Source organism: Euphorbia lathyris, chromosome 4 (assembly GCF_963576675.1).
Source record: "Euphorbia lathyris chromosome 4, ddEupLath1.1, whole genome shotgun sequence".
NCBI classification, from domain to species: domain Eukaryota; kingdom Viridiplantae; phylum Streptophyta; class Magnoliopsida; order Malpighiales; family Euphorbiaceae; genus Euphorbia; species Euphorbia lathyris.
This window is the reverse complement of record NC_088913.1, coordinates 27,527,042-27,541,733: the sequence shown is the minus strand read 5'-3', so window position 1 is coordinate 27,541,733 and position 14,692 is coordinate 27,527,042. Positions and strand designations below refer to the sequence as shown.

General features: G+C 34.2%; 1 protein-coding gene across 1 annotated transcript; it reads left to right on the top strand.

The window, feature by feature from the left end:
- The first annotated feature begins 512 nt into the window (after positions 1-512).
- On the top strand, positions 513-2,917 carry LOC136227646 (kaempferol 3-O-beta-D-galactosyltransferase-like). Its single transcript, XM_066016364.1, has 2 exons — positions 513-1,017; positions 1,928-2,917. The coding sequence occupies exons 1-2, from the start codon at positions 519-521 to the stop codon at positions 2,815-2,817; spliced, it is 1,389 nt and encodes a 462-aa protein (XP_065872436.1). The 5' UTR covers positions 513-518; the 3' UTR covers positions 2,818-2,917.
- Positions 2,918-14,692: the final 11,775 nt, after the last annotated feature.

Sequence of the window (14,692 nt, the reverse complement as noted above, 5' to 3'; positions counted from 1 at the left end):
ACTATGAGATCTTTTGGAGCTTACAGTTAAAATTTTGTGCTATAGATTAAGCCTTTTTATATTTTTAAGGGATAAGATACTAAAACAACCCTATAATTTTTGGAGAAATATCAACTTAAGCTTCACATATAAAATAGAACTAACATAAAGTTAACGTTTAAAAAATATACCAATTTAGACCTCGATAATGGAACGTGACACGTTATACATATTTCTCTGTTAAGTTCTGATTTCTCTCTTCACGTACAATTGATATAACTTATTGTAGTAATATGAATTACGCGTCACGTTCCTTTACAATAGTACCGTTTAACTTATACTACCTATTTTGTACCTTAACTGTTTTTAATAAAATGGTGAGTACCTCACTCGCGCACGGGCCAACTCCCATAAAAAGTTTGGTGGTTGAATAAATAAATATCCAATCTCTCACTACCCAACAAATGACAACACTATTAATTCCTATAAATTCAATCCTTATTAATTATAATTTCAACAAAATATATTTCTGATAAAACATGTCAATTAACACCAGTAAACATGTTGCAGTTCTTGCTTTCCCATCAAGCAGCCACCCCAAAACTATGATGGATTTATTGCTTAAACTATCAAATTCAGCCCCACACATTCTTTTTTCTTTTTTCAGCACTCAAAAGTCCAATGAATCTTTGCTTTCTTCTTATTCCGATGATCTTCAGTTGCCGTCTAATATCAAGATTTACGACGTCGAAGACGGTGTTCCGATGGGTTACCAGTTCACTGGGAAACCTCATGAGCAAGTAAATCTTTTCTTGAAAGCTGCTCCTGAAATATTAACGAGAAGAATTGAAACGGTGGTTGCAGAAACGGGAATGAAGATAAGTTGTATTATAAGTGATGCTTTCTTGACGTTTTCCGGTGAGATAGCAGACAAGTTTGATGCTTCTTGGGTTGCTCTTTGGGTGGCTTTTCCTACTTCTCTCTCTGCTCACTTCTATACTCAACTTATTCGCAATAAATGTGCCACTCAAAATATAGGTAATTTTAAATTGAATTTAGCATGTTATAAAGTAGCATGTTATATATACCATGGAATATAAACCCTAAAACCTAATTATAAAACCTAGACATTAAAGTATAAGATATGTGATCATATATTAAGGAGAAATTCTACTATGGTCCCGGTCCATTTGATATTGCCAATAGAAATGTGACAATTGTGTATTTTCTTTCCTTACACCAATCATCTCTCAATGAGATAGCATGATTCTTTTTTTCCTTGGTTATATGCATTCTACCAGTCCAATGTAGAAGTTCTATCATATTAAGATGTGTGAATGACGTGGTGCATAAGATGTCTAGTATAATTTCTAAAAACATGATCATTTAAAGGCAAAATTACAGCATGACTACTCAAATTTGTCTTAATGACATTACGGTCACTTAATTTTATCATTTACTAAGATTATGGACCTTTATGAAATTAAACACTTCAAAATTATCGTTGACGACTTCAAAATGAAAAAGTTGAAGAATTAAAATTGTTCAAAACAACACTTTGAATTTTGAAATAAATAGTTTCGAGTTTTTTCTTTCATAACTAAACAACATTTAAATAACATCGAAACCTTAAAATTCAAGAATTAAAGTTGCTCAAAATATCATTTTTTGAGTTACTTTTATGTTAGTAAATAGTAAAATGTGACTTTTATATTAGATTTTGCACTTAAGTGACCCTGCTAGTAAATGAAAAAATTAAATAGTAATTAGTGTTGCTTACCCATCTTTTAATAACTATACATGTAAAAAGAAGTAAGAGAGCAAAATAAACAATTGAGATTAGGTCGTTTCAATAAAAAAACACATAAATTTTTTGTTTTGCATATTTCTATTTTTCTTTTCAATTGTTGAAATTAATTCACATAACACGATTCTCATTTCCTAACAGGTAAAGATGAACTATTGGATTTTGTTCCTGGTTTATCTATATTACGTGTAAAAGATTTACCGGCTGAGGTTCTTGCCGTCGGTGAAAAAGAATCAGCTTTTTCAAAAGAACTATCTCAGATTGGAGAAAAGCTTGCAAAAGCTAATGCTGTTATTATAAATTGCTTTGAAGAACTGGTTCCGGAGGTCATAAATAATGATCTGAAATCCAAATTCATTAATTACTTAAATTTAGGTTTCATTTCAATGACTCTGCCACCGCCGCCACAGCTACCAGAATCAGATTCTGATGCCACAGGTTGCCTGTCCTGGCTAGACAAGCAACCATCTAAATCAGTAGCATATATCGCTTTCGGAACTAAGGCAACGTTACCAGAGAAAGAGCTGAAAGCATTAGCTGAAGCTCTTGAATTTAGCAAGATTCCATTTCTATGGTCTCTTAAGGAAAACTTAAAAGAAAAATTACCAAACGGGTTTGTTGAAAGAACAAGCAAACAAGGAAAAATAGTGGCATGGACACCGCAAACCTTGGTTTTAGCTCATGATTCAGTAGCTATTTTTATAAGCCATGCGGGGTTTAACTCGGTATGTGAGAGCATTGTTTACGGTGTACCGATGATTTGTCGACCGGTTTTCGGAGATCATATGACCATGGCTCGAATGGTGGAGGTTGGATGGGAAATAGGTGTTACGGTTGAAGATGGAGTTATTACTAAAATTGGGTTGTTAAAGATTTTAGAAATGTTCTTCCAAGACGATGATGATGGAAAAGTCAAGAAGATGAGAGAAAATGTTCATCAACTCAAAAAGGTTGTTCTAATGGCTGCCCTACCGGGTTGTGCTGCTGCTAAAGATTTCAACAAGTTGACGGGAATAATTTCTATGGTTTGATTCCTTTTAAGGTTTTGGAAGAAATAATAAATAAGAATCATATAACAACTATCGGATAAGTAGGAAGTTATATTTCTTTTTATATTATTTCTAGTTAAATTTAGTTTTGACCATCTTCTCTTCCTGCTTTTTCTTTCTCTATTGGGCTTAAACCGTCTTCTTTAATCCAAAAAAAACTATTATATATATATATATATTAATTTAAACTACTTCTATAACCATGTGCATATCCGTAGAATAAACGGGAAATTAATACTTTTAAAATTTAAAAATAACTTTTCAAAAGAAAATAATAATAATTAATTACTCGTATTTTTCTTCATCTTTTTCTAGAGTACTGGCCTAAACTGCAACCTTATTAAAAAATTGATTCAATTCATATTAAAACCCTAAAAAGTTTTACTTCCATCTTGATTATGAATGGTAAGTTTCTCTTCTTTCTTCTATGTTTTTAGAACTTGGATTTGTTCACTATCCTTTCATATTACCATTTTCATATCTTAATTTTTATTGGGTATACATCTCAAGTCCCATATCGGAAAGATATAAGGAAGTTACATAGTTTATAAAGAAGTTCACCAACTACATTAGTATCGGGCCTTCTGGGAAGGAGCTCAAAAACAAATTCGCGCCGGCTTGGTCCAAAGCCGATAATATCATACTAGTGGTGGAGCTGTTGGTGAACTCGCGGGCCCAACAACTGGTATCAGAGGCTAGTCAACATAGAGTCAAAATTGACAAGCAAAAATTTCTATTCATGAAATTATAATTGCAATGTATTAGAAAACCAAAATAAGTAAGAGATGAATTTATGAATTTTCAACAGAAAAATATCAATCATGTAACCTAAATGCTCAAAATCTAGATAGATCATATTTTAATGTATAATTACAAGTTATTTTACTTATATCAGTTCAGTTATCTTCTGTCAAACTACTGATACCAGAACAAAATGACTTAATAGATGGAATACCTGATTCTGCACCTCTCTTTTTGAATCAAAGATCACATTTGTTTGCTAACAGCACCATAACCAAATTAATTAGATAAAAAGTATCCTGCAATAGAATAGAACATCAATTTGATTGATGCTGGTTCACAAATCTCAACACCAAACTCGTTTTTCCTTTTCTCATATGTCCTAAAAGCGCCAGAAACATGTTAGTTCGTAATCAATACCAAATTGGAATTTGCATTCAATTCAAAATTCATATTGGAATTTCTTTCTCCCAAATGTGCGTTCAAATTGGTGGTGGTAGTAATGAAAGGAAGCCTAATTATGTTAAAAATTAGCACTATATGTGTCAAAAGAATCTCTTCCAAAATGCATTAATCATTTGATTGTTTGAGTAAGGAATCAACACAAACCCAAACTATCACTAGAAAATATGGAAAACTAGTTTGTTAAATAAAAACTGCTTTAGCTATGAAAAAATTTCGTGAAGAACAAACTTGCAAGAGAAATCTAGATAATCAAAGATTTTAATGAGTAATAAATTACTTTGAATTGCATTGTTAGATTGCATACAATGTAGGAAGAGAAATTCAGAAAAAACCAACTAAAATGGAACAAGAAAAAGCCAGAACAGAGAAGGAACACTACAAAAAAAAAATAGTTCTTTACGACGGATTTTGTACTGTAACAAATTTAAATTTTACTGACAAAAATCTTTTGTTGTTAATTTCCTCTGGAGTAATGACATATATAATTTATTTTTTGGGATTGTAATCTCAATCCAAGCTAGCAAACAAATTATAACACTACAAAAAAAAAAAAGAAGTAGGCTTTAACAACAGTTACCAACACTTTCATAAAATGTCTCATGGACTCGACTAAAAATAAGCCCAGCGTATTAATTGACTCTCTTTCTCTTAGCATTCCGTTCTCTTAACCCAAAATGTAGGTTCATTTGTCTCTAGTTCTCCCTTCATCCTTATCATTTGATTTTTTTGAGATTTGAGATTGTTGTCGGCATGCGTTTCATTTTTTGGAGATCGTTGTGCTTTTTTTCTCTTTTTTAATTGTTTTTTTTAATTTGGTTTTTTGATTTTTTAGAAATTGATATTCACTATAAAAAAAAACTGGTCTTTACCAACACTATTGTAGCAATACTTTATTTAAATGAATCTATAAAATACACTATTTTACTTTTGAGGTTATATTTTTTTCAAATTTGGGCTAAGCTTTTGTCAAAGGGAAATTTACATTGAAATTCACCTTTGAAAAATTACTTGCAATTATGTCAAACTAATAAAATCATTATTTATAAAGATCAAAGTTTATAAATTATAGAGTATATTGTCATGAGTTTGAGATTTATGAATTAGGTGTAAAATCATATTTTATTTGGTATATATAGAAAAAAAATGATATATTGAGAATGGAGTCTGATGATATGATTTAATTATAATTTTGTAGTTCATTATGATATTTACATAAAAAGCATGTTGTCAAACCCAGCCCACTTAAAAACTATCCTCTATCCCTAACCGGCCCATTGCATATCATTCTCTCTCTCACACCTCTTCTTCATTTTACTGTCGACTCCTCTTGTACCGTGTTTTTCCAAATCTTCATCTTCTCCATGCTTCCCATTTCCTACTTTCAACTCCCATAGATGAGTATCTCGCTGCTTCTCTCAAATCCAGCGGCTCTCTACCTTGCCATCACGAAGAGTTTAGAAAGCTGCAAAAATGGTGATATAGTTGACGCAATATAGTCTTCGGAATGCTCTTTGCGGAGGCTCCACAACTTCTTCCACTCCTAAGAGATCCTTCTGTACCTCTGGTCATGACGACGTTGAATCTAAGTTTATATTGTCTCTCTTTTCAAATTTCATATGCCTAGTTCTCTTCCATGCGACCAGATTCAATTCAGTTCCTAGTCTATCAGGAACCAACTCGATTAATTCACACGAGTTTTTGATTTCACTCTGGCCTTATACGATCCTTATAATCCCAGCCTCGAACCCCCCTAATCTGTAATTATGACTAGTCTTGTGCATTTTAATGCTATGTAGATAGAGAGATAGAGGCTAAGGAGTAAGAATGAGAGATAGAGGCTAAGGAGTAAGAATGAGAGATACAGAAGAGCTTGGGCTCATCCTGGATTTTATACAGACAATTGATATTTACTGGGAGATACTGCAGGTTTCTTTGATTTACAGGAGAGTGGGAACTTGGATGTAACATATGCTCATAAAGAAGAGCATATAAGTTTTTTTATTTAATAAAATCTGAGTTTAGGCTTAATTTCAACTGCTATGCTTTTGATCCTTAATAGATGGGTTTGTTTCTAATTTTTTAAGTGCTTTAAGTCATCTTGGCAGACATTATCAGCAGAATCCTTGACCCAAACCCAGTTACCAGAATAACAATGGAAGGCTAGGCTAAGTTATTCACTTTTATTTACTTAGGCTCCCTAATTGCGCTTAATTAATCTTATTGAAACTATATTTAGTACCACTATTTTTCATGTTTGGAAGAAAAAAATTAAGAGAATGGAATAGTCTCGTATTTAAGAATAGCTTGTTATGTGATTGGAGATCATGGAAAAAACTATTTTGTGAGAATTAAATATAGAGTAGTTTCTGAAGGACACATTTGCTCAATTAACAATTGAGTTCCTTTATACTAAAAATGTTTTCTAAACATAGAAAATGATTTTGTAAATTAACTAAGTTGAATTCTAGTAAGGAAATCCTATTATTTTCTTGCATGGAATTTATTCCAAAGAAGGGTTAGAGTTCATGATCGAACAAATTGACAATATCCATGTCCTAAATTGCATATTTAGCCATCTAAATTTATGTTGTATTATATCTATGATCGTTGGTATTTATGCTAAATATACAAGTCACTCAAGATGCTTTAAGTTGAGTTGAAGTAAGACAGAATATTTGGAGTGTAAGTTTAGCATCAACAGGAGTAGGGAGGCAGGGACAATCACCCTAGATGGGAGAGTTGTTCAGGCCTCGGATTGCTTCCGGTATTTAGGGTCTATTATCCAAACGGATGGAGAAGTAGATGGAGATGTTGCTCATAGAATTAAATCTGGTTGGTCGAAGTGGAAGAGTGATACGGGTTTCTTTGTGATCTGACATGCCTAATAGATTGAAGAGAAAATTCTACCGCGCGATAATTAGACCAGTATTGTTATATGGTACGGAATGTTGGGCAGTAAAACACTGTCACATTCATAATATGTCGGTGGCGGAAATGCATATGTTGAGATGGATGTGTGGTCATACGAAAAAGGATCGGGTGAGTAATGAAATAATTAGGATAAAAGTAGGGGTTACATCTATTGAGAATAAAATGAGGGAAAACCGACTAAGGTAGTTTGACCATGTAAGTCGAAAAGCGCTTGATGTGCCGGTTAGGAGGACTGAAGAGTGGCAAAGGGATGTAGGAATGAGAGGTAGGGGACGACCTAACCAAACTTGAAAGAGGGTGATCGAGAGTGATATGAGTTTATTGGGGATTACGGAAAATATGGTAGTGGATATGACAGAGTGGAGGGAGAGAATTTGTGTCGCTAACACGACATGAGTTTATTAGTCACTCAATTTCATTCGTCGCGTGTTTTTGAAGATGAAACTAATCAGCTTTCACCAGACTTCCAGGTGATTGTGCTTATTTTGAACTGAATTTTTTTTTTAGCTTGACTCATGTTATTTTGTTGAAATGATATAAGCGGAGCTAGTTCTCTCATGTTGGTAATTAACAAATGGAGCTTTTTATTTCAGTTTTTCATATGAGTGAGTGGTAATTGAGAAGTTGGTATGGTTACAGTTGACAGAATCGGTAAAGAAGCATGTTTGCCTTATGGGTTTTTGATATAAAAAGAAGGGTTAAGGTGCAGAAATACCCCCAACGTCTAAAATGGTGCAATTCCCTAATGTTGGAAGCCAAGAACAATTTTATCCCTAATGTTGATAAATTGGGTCAATTTGAGAAATAATTCATCAAACTGTCTTCTCGGTCATGAATCTTGTCATCTACACTTCACACATGCGTTATTTTACAGTAACAAATCACAAACATATGTTGGGACGTGAAAAAATAAGAAAAAAATATTAAAAATATACTGTCTTTTGTACGAATTAGACAAAAAAAATTCAAAAAATTTACCGAATTTATAAATATTAATCTGCAATTTTATTATTAAATTACAAAAAAAAACATTATATCATTTTTTTTAGAACAAATTAATATGCAATTGGTGCAAAATAAAGAAAAAAATATTTTATAATAGTGTCTGAAATTAATCCAATTTATCAACGTTAGGGTTAAAATTGCTCTTGGCTACAAACATTAGGGGTAGAATTGCACAATTTTAGACGTTAGGGGTAAAATTGCACAATTTTTGCACCTTAACGCTAGAAAGAAACAGTATAGGTAGAGGCAGCAGATCGTTTTCAAGTTATGACAGATCGTAGATGTCAATTGCCACCTCGTAATCGCCGATCTACTTAGCATTAGAAGTTTTTTTTAAGACATTTGTATCGAATAGCAATTCTGTATTAAAATATATTTTTTCAATTAATGCTATTTTGTCTTAAAAAAAATTTACATAGAGTTTTGTCCCCCCTCCCTCAAATGCAGTTAAAAATCATAGCCATCTTTGAGAAGTGGTTCTATTGTGTGCTAGAGTTGGAGAATTTGGGAAAGGCCCAAGAATCCGTAGACGTGAGGTGAATTTACATACCACATTCAATTGATTTTGGTCTGTTTTTTCTTCAATTCAATGGATGATTGTATAATTTTGATTAGGTGACATTGTTTACATAGAAGCATGTAGTTATAAGTGAAGAGGAAGAATGTAACATCCTGGTCCAATACCATGTAGATATTGTCCGCTCTGGCCCAATTCCAACACATTGGGCCTCACGGCTTTAAAACGCGTCTGCATGTATTGGATTCACATCTTACTAATAAGCCCCAATCACTCCCTCTCCATTTTCGATGTGGGATTCAGTTCATTCCTGCCCCCATCGTTATCCCTTAGGGCCGCTCCTTGCTCAGGCCTTCTATCCCGGTGCCACCCACTCCGAACCGGGTCGTTACAAAGAAGCGGAGGGAATATATGCAACTCTGGATTTGTGCTGGAAGGTCATGAAAGAAGTAAGACTCTAATACCAACTATTTTTATTATATCATGTATAGCCTTTTGTGTGGGTTTAAGTTCTAAGCTTGACTGATTAGCCTTTTATGTGGGTTTAAGTTCTAGATCAGTTCAAGTTCAACAATCTTCTGGTCGTGCCCATAGTCTTGTAAAATTCTGATGCCGGAACAAGGACTAGTCACACATGTTTCTTGTATCATTTTATATTGATACTTTACTTGTTGTTGGGCTTGGCCCATTTATAATTTATGAAATTGGCCCATGCATGTGTCTTTAAGTTTTTTCAAGTGAAAAACATCCCACATTGCTTTCAAAGCACTTGGTGGAGATGTTTATAAGGAAGGTCCTCACATGCTTGGGGTGTGCCCCAAGGGGTACCCACTTTTGTGAAAGGGTGAGGACCTATCTCTTTGGTTGACCACCACACACGCGCGCGCGCCGTCCGATCGGGCCGGGCCGGGCCGGGTTGGTGTGGTGTAAAATGATTAATTTTTTATTAAAAATTATTATTATTAATAATATTATTTATTATTATTTTTAATTTCAGAAATAATTTTTTATTTAATTATTTACATTTTGATTCAGTCTTTGTGAACGTTATTCACAACGCCTACTTTGCTCTGAACGTGTCTTCACCAACCCAGTCTTCCTGATTTTCCTCCTTCACCTTCTCCATGAAATCAGAGCTCTCAACAACTCTTTTTTCTTCTATAAATAGGTGATCAGAGACTGCCTTCAAACACAATTTACTTTTCATTCATTCTTTATCTTTTCGAAAACTGAGCAAGTTAAACAGAGAGTGTATACAGAACGATTTTCGTACGGTGCAATACGAAAATCGTATTTAAGGGGGCTGTTTTATCCTGGAGGCGACCGGAGTTCATACTGTTTGCTAAATTCCGGCAGTTCCGCGAACGTCTTAAAGAAAGCGACATTGTCCGCGACTCTGCCCATTTAATTTTGTTCGGTCTGTTCCTATTTTCTAAGTTTGAGCTACAACAATTTTAAGACGATTCAATTACTGCTGATGGCTACCGAACAATCAAATGGGATTGCTGAGATTAACAAACCATTCCGGTTTGAAGGAGCTCATTTCCGAAGATGGAGATAGAAGATGATGTTCTACCTTACAACAAAGAAGGTAGCTTCTGTTCTGACTTCGGAAAAACCAATTGTTCCTGAAGATGGTGACGAGGCAGATGTTCGTGCTGCTGTTCGTGCTGCTGAGAGATGGACAAAAAATGATTTTCTGTGCAAAAATTATGTACTCAATGGACTGACTGACGATCTGTATGATTACTACACTGCTGAAGAAAAAACAGCAAAAGAAATTTGGGAAGCTCTGCAGAGGAAGTATGACACTGAGGAGGCCGAATCGAAAAAATACGCTGTAAGTCGCTACCTCAAATTCCAGATGACTGATGACAAGTCAGTGGAAATTCAATCTCATGAATTACAGAAGATAGCACATGAAATTATTTCAGAAGGTATGCCTTTAAACGATCAATTTCAAGTTGCTGTCATAATTGACAAATTGCCTCCTTCGTGGAAAGATTTTAAAAATATTTTGAGGCACAAAACAAAAGAATTTTCGATGGAAAGTTTGATTACTCGCCTCCGAATTGAGGAGGAAGCTCGAAAACAAGATTTAAAAGAGGAAGTGCTTATTGTTTCTAATAGCACTAAAAGGTCCACTGCGGTTCTGAAACCCACTCAAAAGAATTTTAAGAATCAGAACCGCAAACCAATCCAAAACCGCAACACTCGAGTTAATTTGAATTGGAACCTTCAAAGGAACCAAAATAGGCCACAACAACAACCACCTAGAAATGATGCTGCTTTCCTATGCTTTAACTGTGGGAAACCAGGTCATATGGCACGTAAGTGCAGGAACAGGCCAAACACTACTCCTAGTGTTAACCTGACTGAAGAGCAACATAATTTTGTTGCTATGATTTCTGAGATCAACCTCATAGGTGGATCAGATGGGTGGTGGGTAGACACTGGTGCTTCTCGCCATGTCTGCTATGATAGAAGTATGTTCAAAACATACAGTGCTGTGACCGAAGATAAGAAAGTGTATTGGGTGATTCCCATACCACTATTGTTGCTGGAATTGGTAGTGTGGAATTGAACTTCACATCTGGAAAAACCTTAACTTTGAAGGATGTGATGCATACTCCAGAAATGAGAAAAAATTTGGTTTCGGGCTATCTACTCAACAAGGCTGGTTTTACTCAGACTATAGGAGCAGATTTATTTACTTTGACTAAAAACAATGTATTTGTAGGAAAAGGTTATGCTACTGAAGGCATGTTTAAGTTGAATGTTGAGATTAATAAAGTGAATGCTTCTGTTTACTCCTTATGTACTTTTAATGTTTGGCATGCTCGTTTTTGTCATGTTAATAAGCGTATCATTAAAAATATGAGTAACTTAGGATTAATTCCAAAATTGAATCTGAATGAATTTCTTAAATGTGATTATTGTAGTCAGGCAAAAATCACAAAACACCTCATAAATCTGTTGTTAGGGATTCTGAACCTCTAGATTTAATTCATTCAGATATATGTGAATTAGATGGAAAGTTGACTAGAAATGACAAACGATACTTTATAACCTTTATAGATGATTGTTCTGACTTTACTTTTGTTTATCTTATGAAAAATAAAAGTGAAGCGTTTGACATGTTTAAGTTGTTCATAGTTGAAATAGAAAATCAATACAATAGGAAAGTCAAGAGACTTCGTAGCGATAGAGGCACAGAATATGGTTCTAGCCTGTTTATTGATTTCTATAAAACACATGGTATTATACATGAAACCACAGCACCTTATTCACCAGAAATGAACGGAAAGGCTGAAAGGAAAAATATGACACTTACCGAATCTGTAGTAGCTATTATGCTTAGTTCAGGTGCCGCCTCACATTGGTGGGGAGAAATCCTTTTGACTGTTTGCTATGTGCTAAATAGGGTCCCTAAATCAAGGAGCAAAATCTCCCCTTATGAGATCTTGAAAAATAAAACACCTAGTCTATCATATTTTAGAACTTGGGGTTGTTTGGCTTATGTTAGGATTCCTGACCCTAAGAGAGTCAAACTTGCTAGTAGGGCTTATGAATGTGTGTTTATTGGATATGCTGTGAATAGCAAAGCATATAGGTTCTATGATTTGAATGCAAAAGTCATATTGGAGTCGAACGATGCTGACTTTTATGAAGATAGATTTCCTTTTAAGTTGAGAAATAGTGGGGGTGCATCATCTAGTAGCATACCTGCTACTAGACCTATAGTACAAAAAGAGATTGAGGAATCTGAACCTAGGAGAAGTAAGAGACCTAGAGTATCTAAAGACTTTAGTTCTGACTTTTACGCTTTCACAGTAGAAGAGGATCCACTTACTATACAAGAAGCCTTAACCTCATTAGATGCTGATTTATGGCAAGAAGCCATTAATGATGAAATGGACTCACTTGAGTCGAACCAAACTTGGCACTTAGTAGACTTACCACCAGGTTGTAAACCAATAGGTTGTAAATGGATCCTTAAGAAGAAACTGAAACCTGATGGTTCAGTAGATAAGTTTAAGGCTCGCCTTGTAGCTAAAGGCTTTAGACAAAGAGAAAATGTTGATTTCTTTGATACTTATTCACCTATCACTAGGATTACGTCCATACGTGTTTTGATTGCTATTGCTTCTGTGCACAAACTAGTAGTGCACCAAATGGATGTTAAAACTGCGTTTTAGAATGGTGAACTAGAAGAAGAGGTTTATATGGATCAACCTGAGGGCTTTGTAGTCTTTGGTCAAGCCCATAAGGTATGTAAGTTAGATAAGTCTTTATATGGGCTAAAACAAGCACCTAAGCAATGGCATGCAAAATTTGACAACTTGATTATTTCAAATGGCTATAAGGTGAATGAAAGTGATAAGTGTATCTACTATAAATATGAAAATGGTCTTTGCACCATTATATGCCTATATGTCGATGACTTGCTTATTTTTGGATCTAATATTCATGTTGTAAATGCTGTTAAGTCAATGTTGTGTGAGAACTTTGACATGAAAGATCTAGGAGAAGCGAACGTCATTCTTGGCATAAAGATAACTAGGTCTGAAACTGGAATTTCTTTAGATCAATCTCACTACGTTGAGAAGATACTAAAGAAATATAACTACTTTGACTGTAAACCTGCATGTACACCTTATGACCCTAGTATAAAACTTTTTAAGAACACTGGAGACAGTGTAAGACAATCAGAGTATGCTAGCATAATTGGCAGTCTTCGTTATGCCACTGATTGTACTAGACCCGACATCGCGTATGTCGTAGGACTGCCATGCAGATTTACTAGTAGACCTAGTGTGGAGCATTGGAATGCTATAGAAAGGGTCATGAGATGCCTTAAAAGAACCATGAAACTTGGATTACATTATCAAAGGTTTCCAGCAGTCCTTGAAGGATACAGTGATGCTGACTGGAATACCTTATCAGATGATTCCAAGGCTACTAGTGGCTATATTTTCAATATAGCTGGTGGTGCTGTTTCATGGAAGTCTAAGAAACAAACTATTCTAGCTCAATCAACCATGGAATCAGAACTGATTGCACTAGCTGTGGCTAGTGAAGAAGCAGGTTGGTTGAGAAGTCTGTTAGCTGAGATTCCCCTATGGGAAAAACCGATTCCAGCTGTATTGATCCACTGTGATAGTACCGCGGCTATTGCTAAGGTTCAGACACTACAACAAATATCTAATATTGTGACGAAAATTCGTCTGACAAAATAATTTTTGTCACAATTAATGTAATTGTGACAAAAAAATAATTAGTAAAAAAATGTGAAAATTCCAAATAAAATTATGACAAAATAATGTTTCGTCCAAATATTTATCACAATAAAGCACTAGTCAATCAATATTATGACAAAAAAAAATTGTCACACATTTTTGTCATAAATACATAAGATTGTGACAAAAATTCATACGTAAAAATAATTTTTTTATCACAACTAATGTACTTATTGTGATCAAATAATAATTAGTAAGAAAAGGTAAAAAAACCAAAAGAAATCATGAGAAAAAAATATTTTGTTGAAATATTTATCACAAGAAAGTAGAACTTAATACGTATTATGATAAAAACAAATTGTCACGTCATTTTTGTCATAAATATATAAAGATGTAACGAAATATTCATACGATAAAATAACTGTTTTCGCAATTAATGTACTTATTATGACAAAATTACAATTAGTAAAAAAATGAAAAAACAAAACCAAATTATGACAGTAATATTTATCAAATTAGACTAATCTATTTTTTCGGAAATCAAATTACAAATTTTCATATTTATTTGGGGATTAGAATGTGTCAGAGATTAATATAGGATATACGATTAAGCCTTAATCATCTTGAGCTTTTAGTTCAAACGGTTCCATGACATGGTATTAGAGTTGCTTGGACCAAACGGTCGAGGGTTCGAGTCTTGGCAACCTCATAAATTTGTAGAATTAAAAACACATGGCGGGTTGGGCACATGTTGTACATGCTGCAAGCCCAATGAGCATTTGTATGTGGAGGTGTGTCCGAGATTAATATAAATGATTTAGCGGGTTGCGCCTATGTTGTACAAGCTGCAAGCCCAATGAGCATTTGCGTATGGGGTGTGTATGTAACATTTTTCTTAGTACATTATGTAGTCACAATAAATCATATTTCACGGTTATTTAAATTTTGTCATAATAGC

Excerpts from the sequence above, each read along its gene's own strand:
- LOC136227646 (XM_066016364.1), top strand. The coding sequence starts at position 519 with ATGTCAATTAACACCAGTAAACATGTTGCAGTTCTTGCTTTCCCATCA. Across the intron at positions 1,018-1,927 it reads ATGTGCCACTCAAAATATAG|GTAAAGATGAACTATTGGAT; the intron begins GTAATTTTAAAT and ends ATTTCCTAACAG.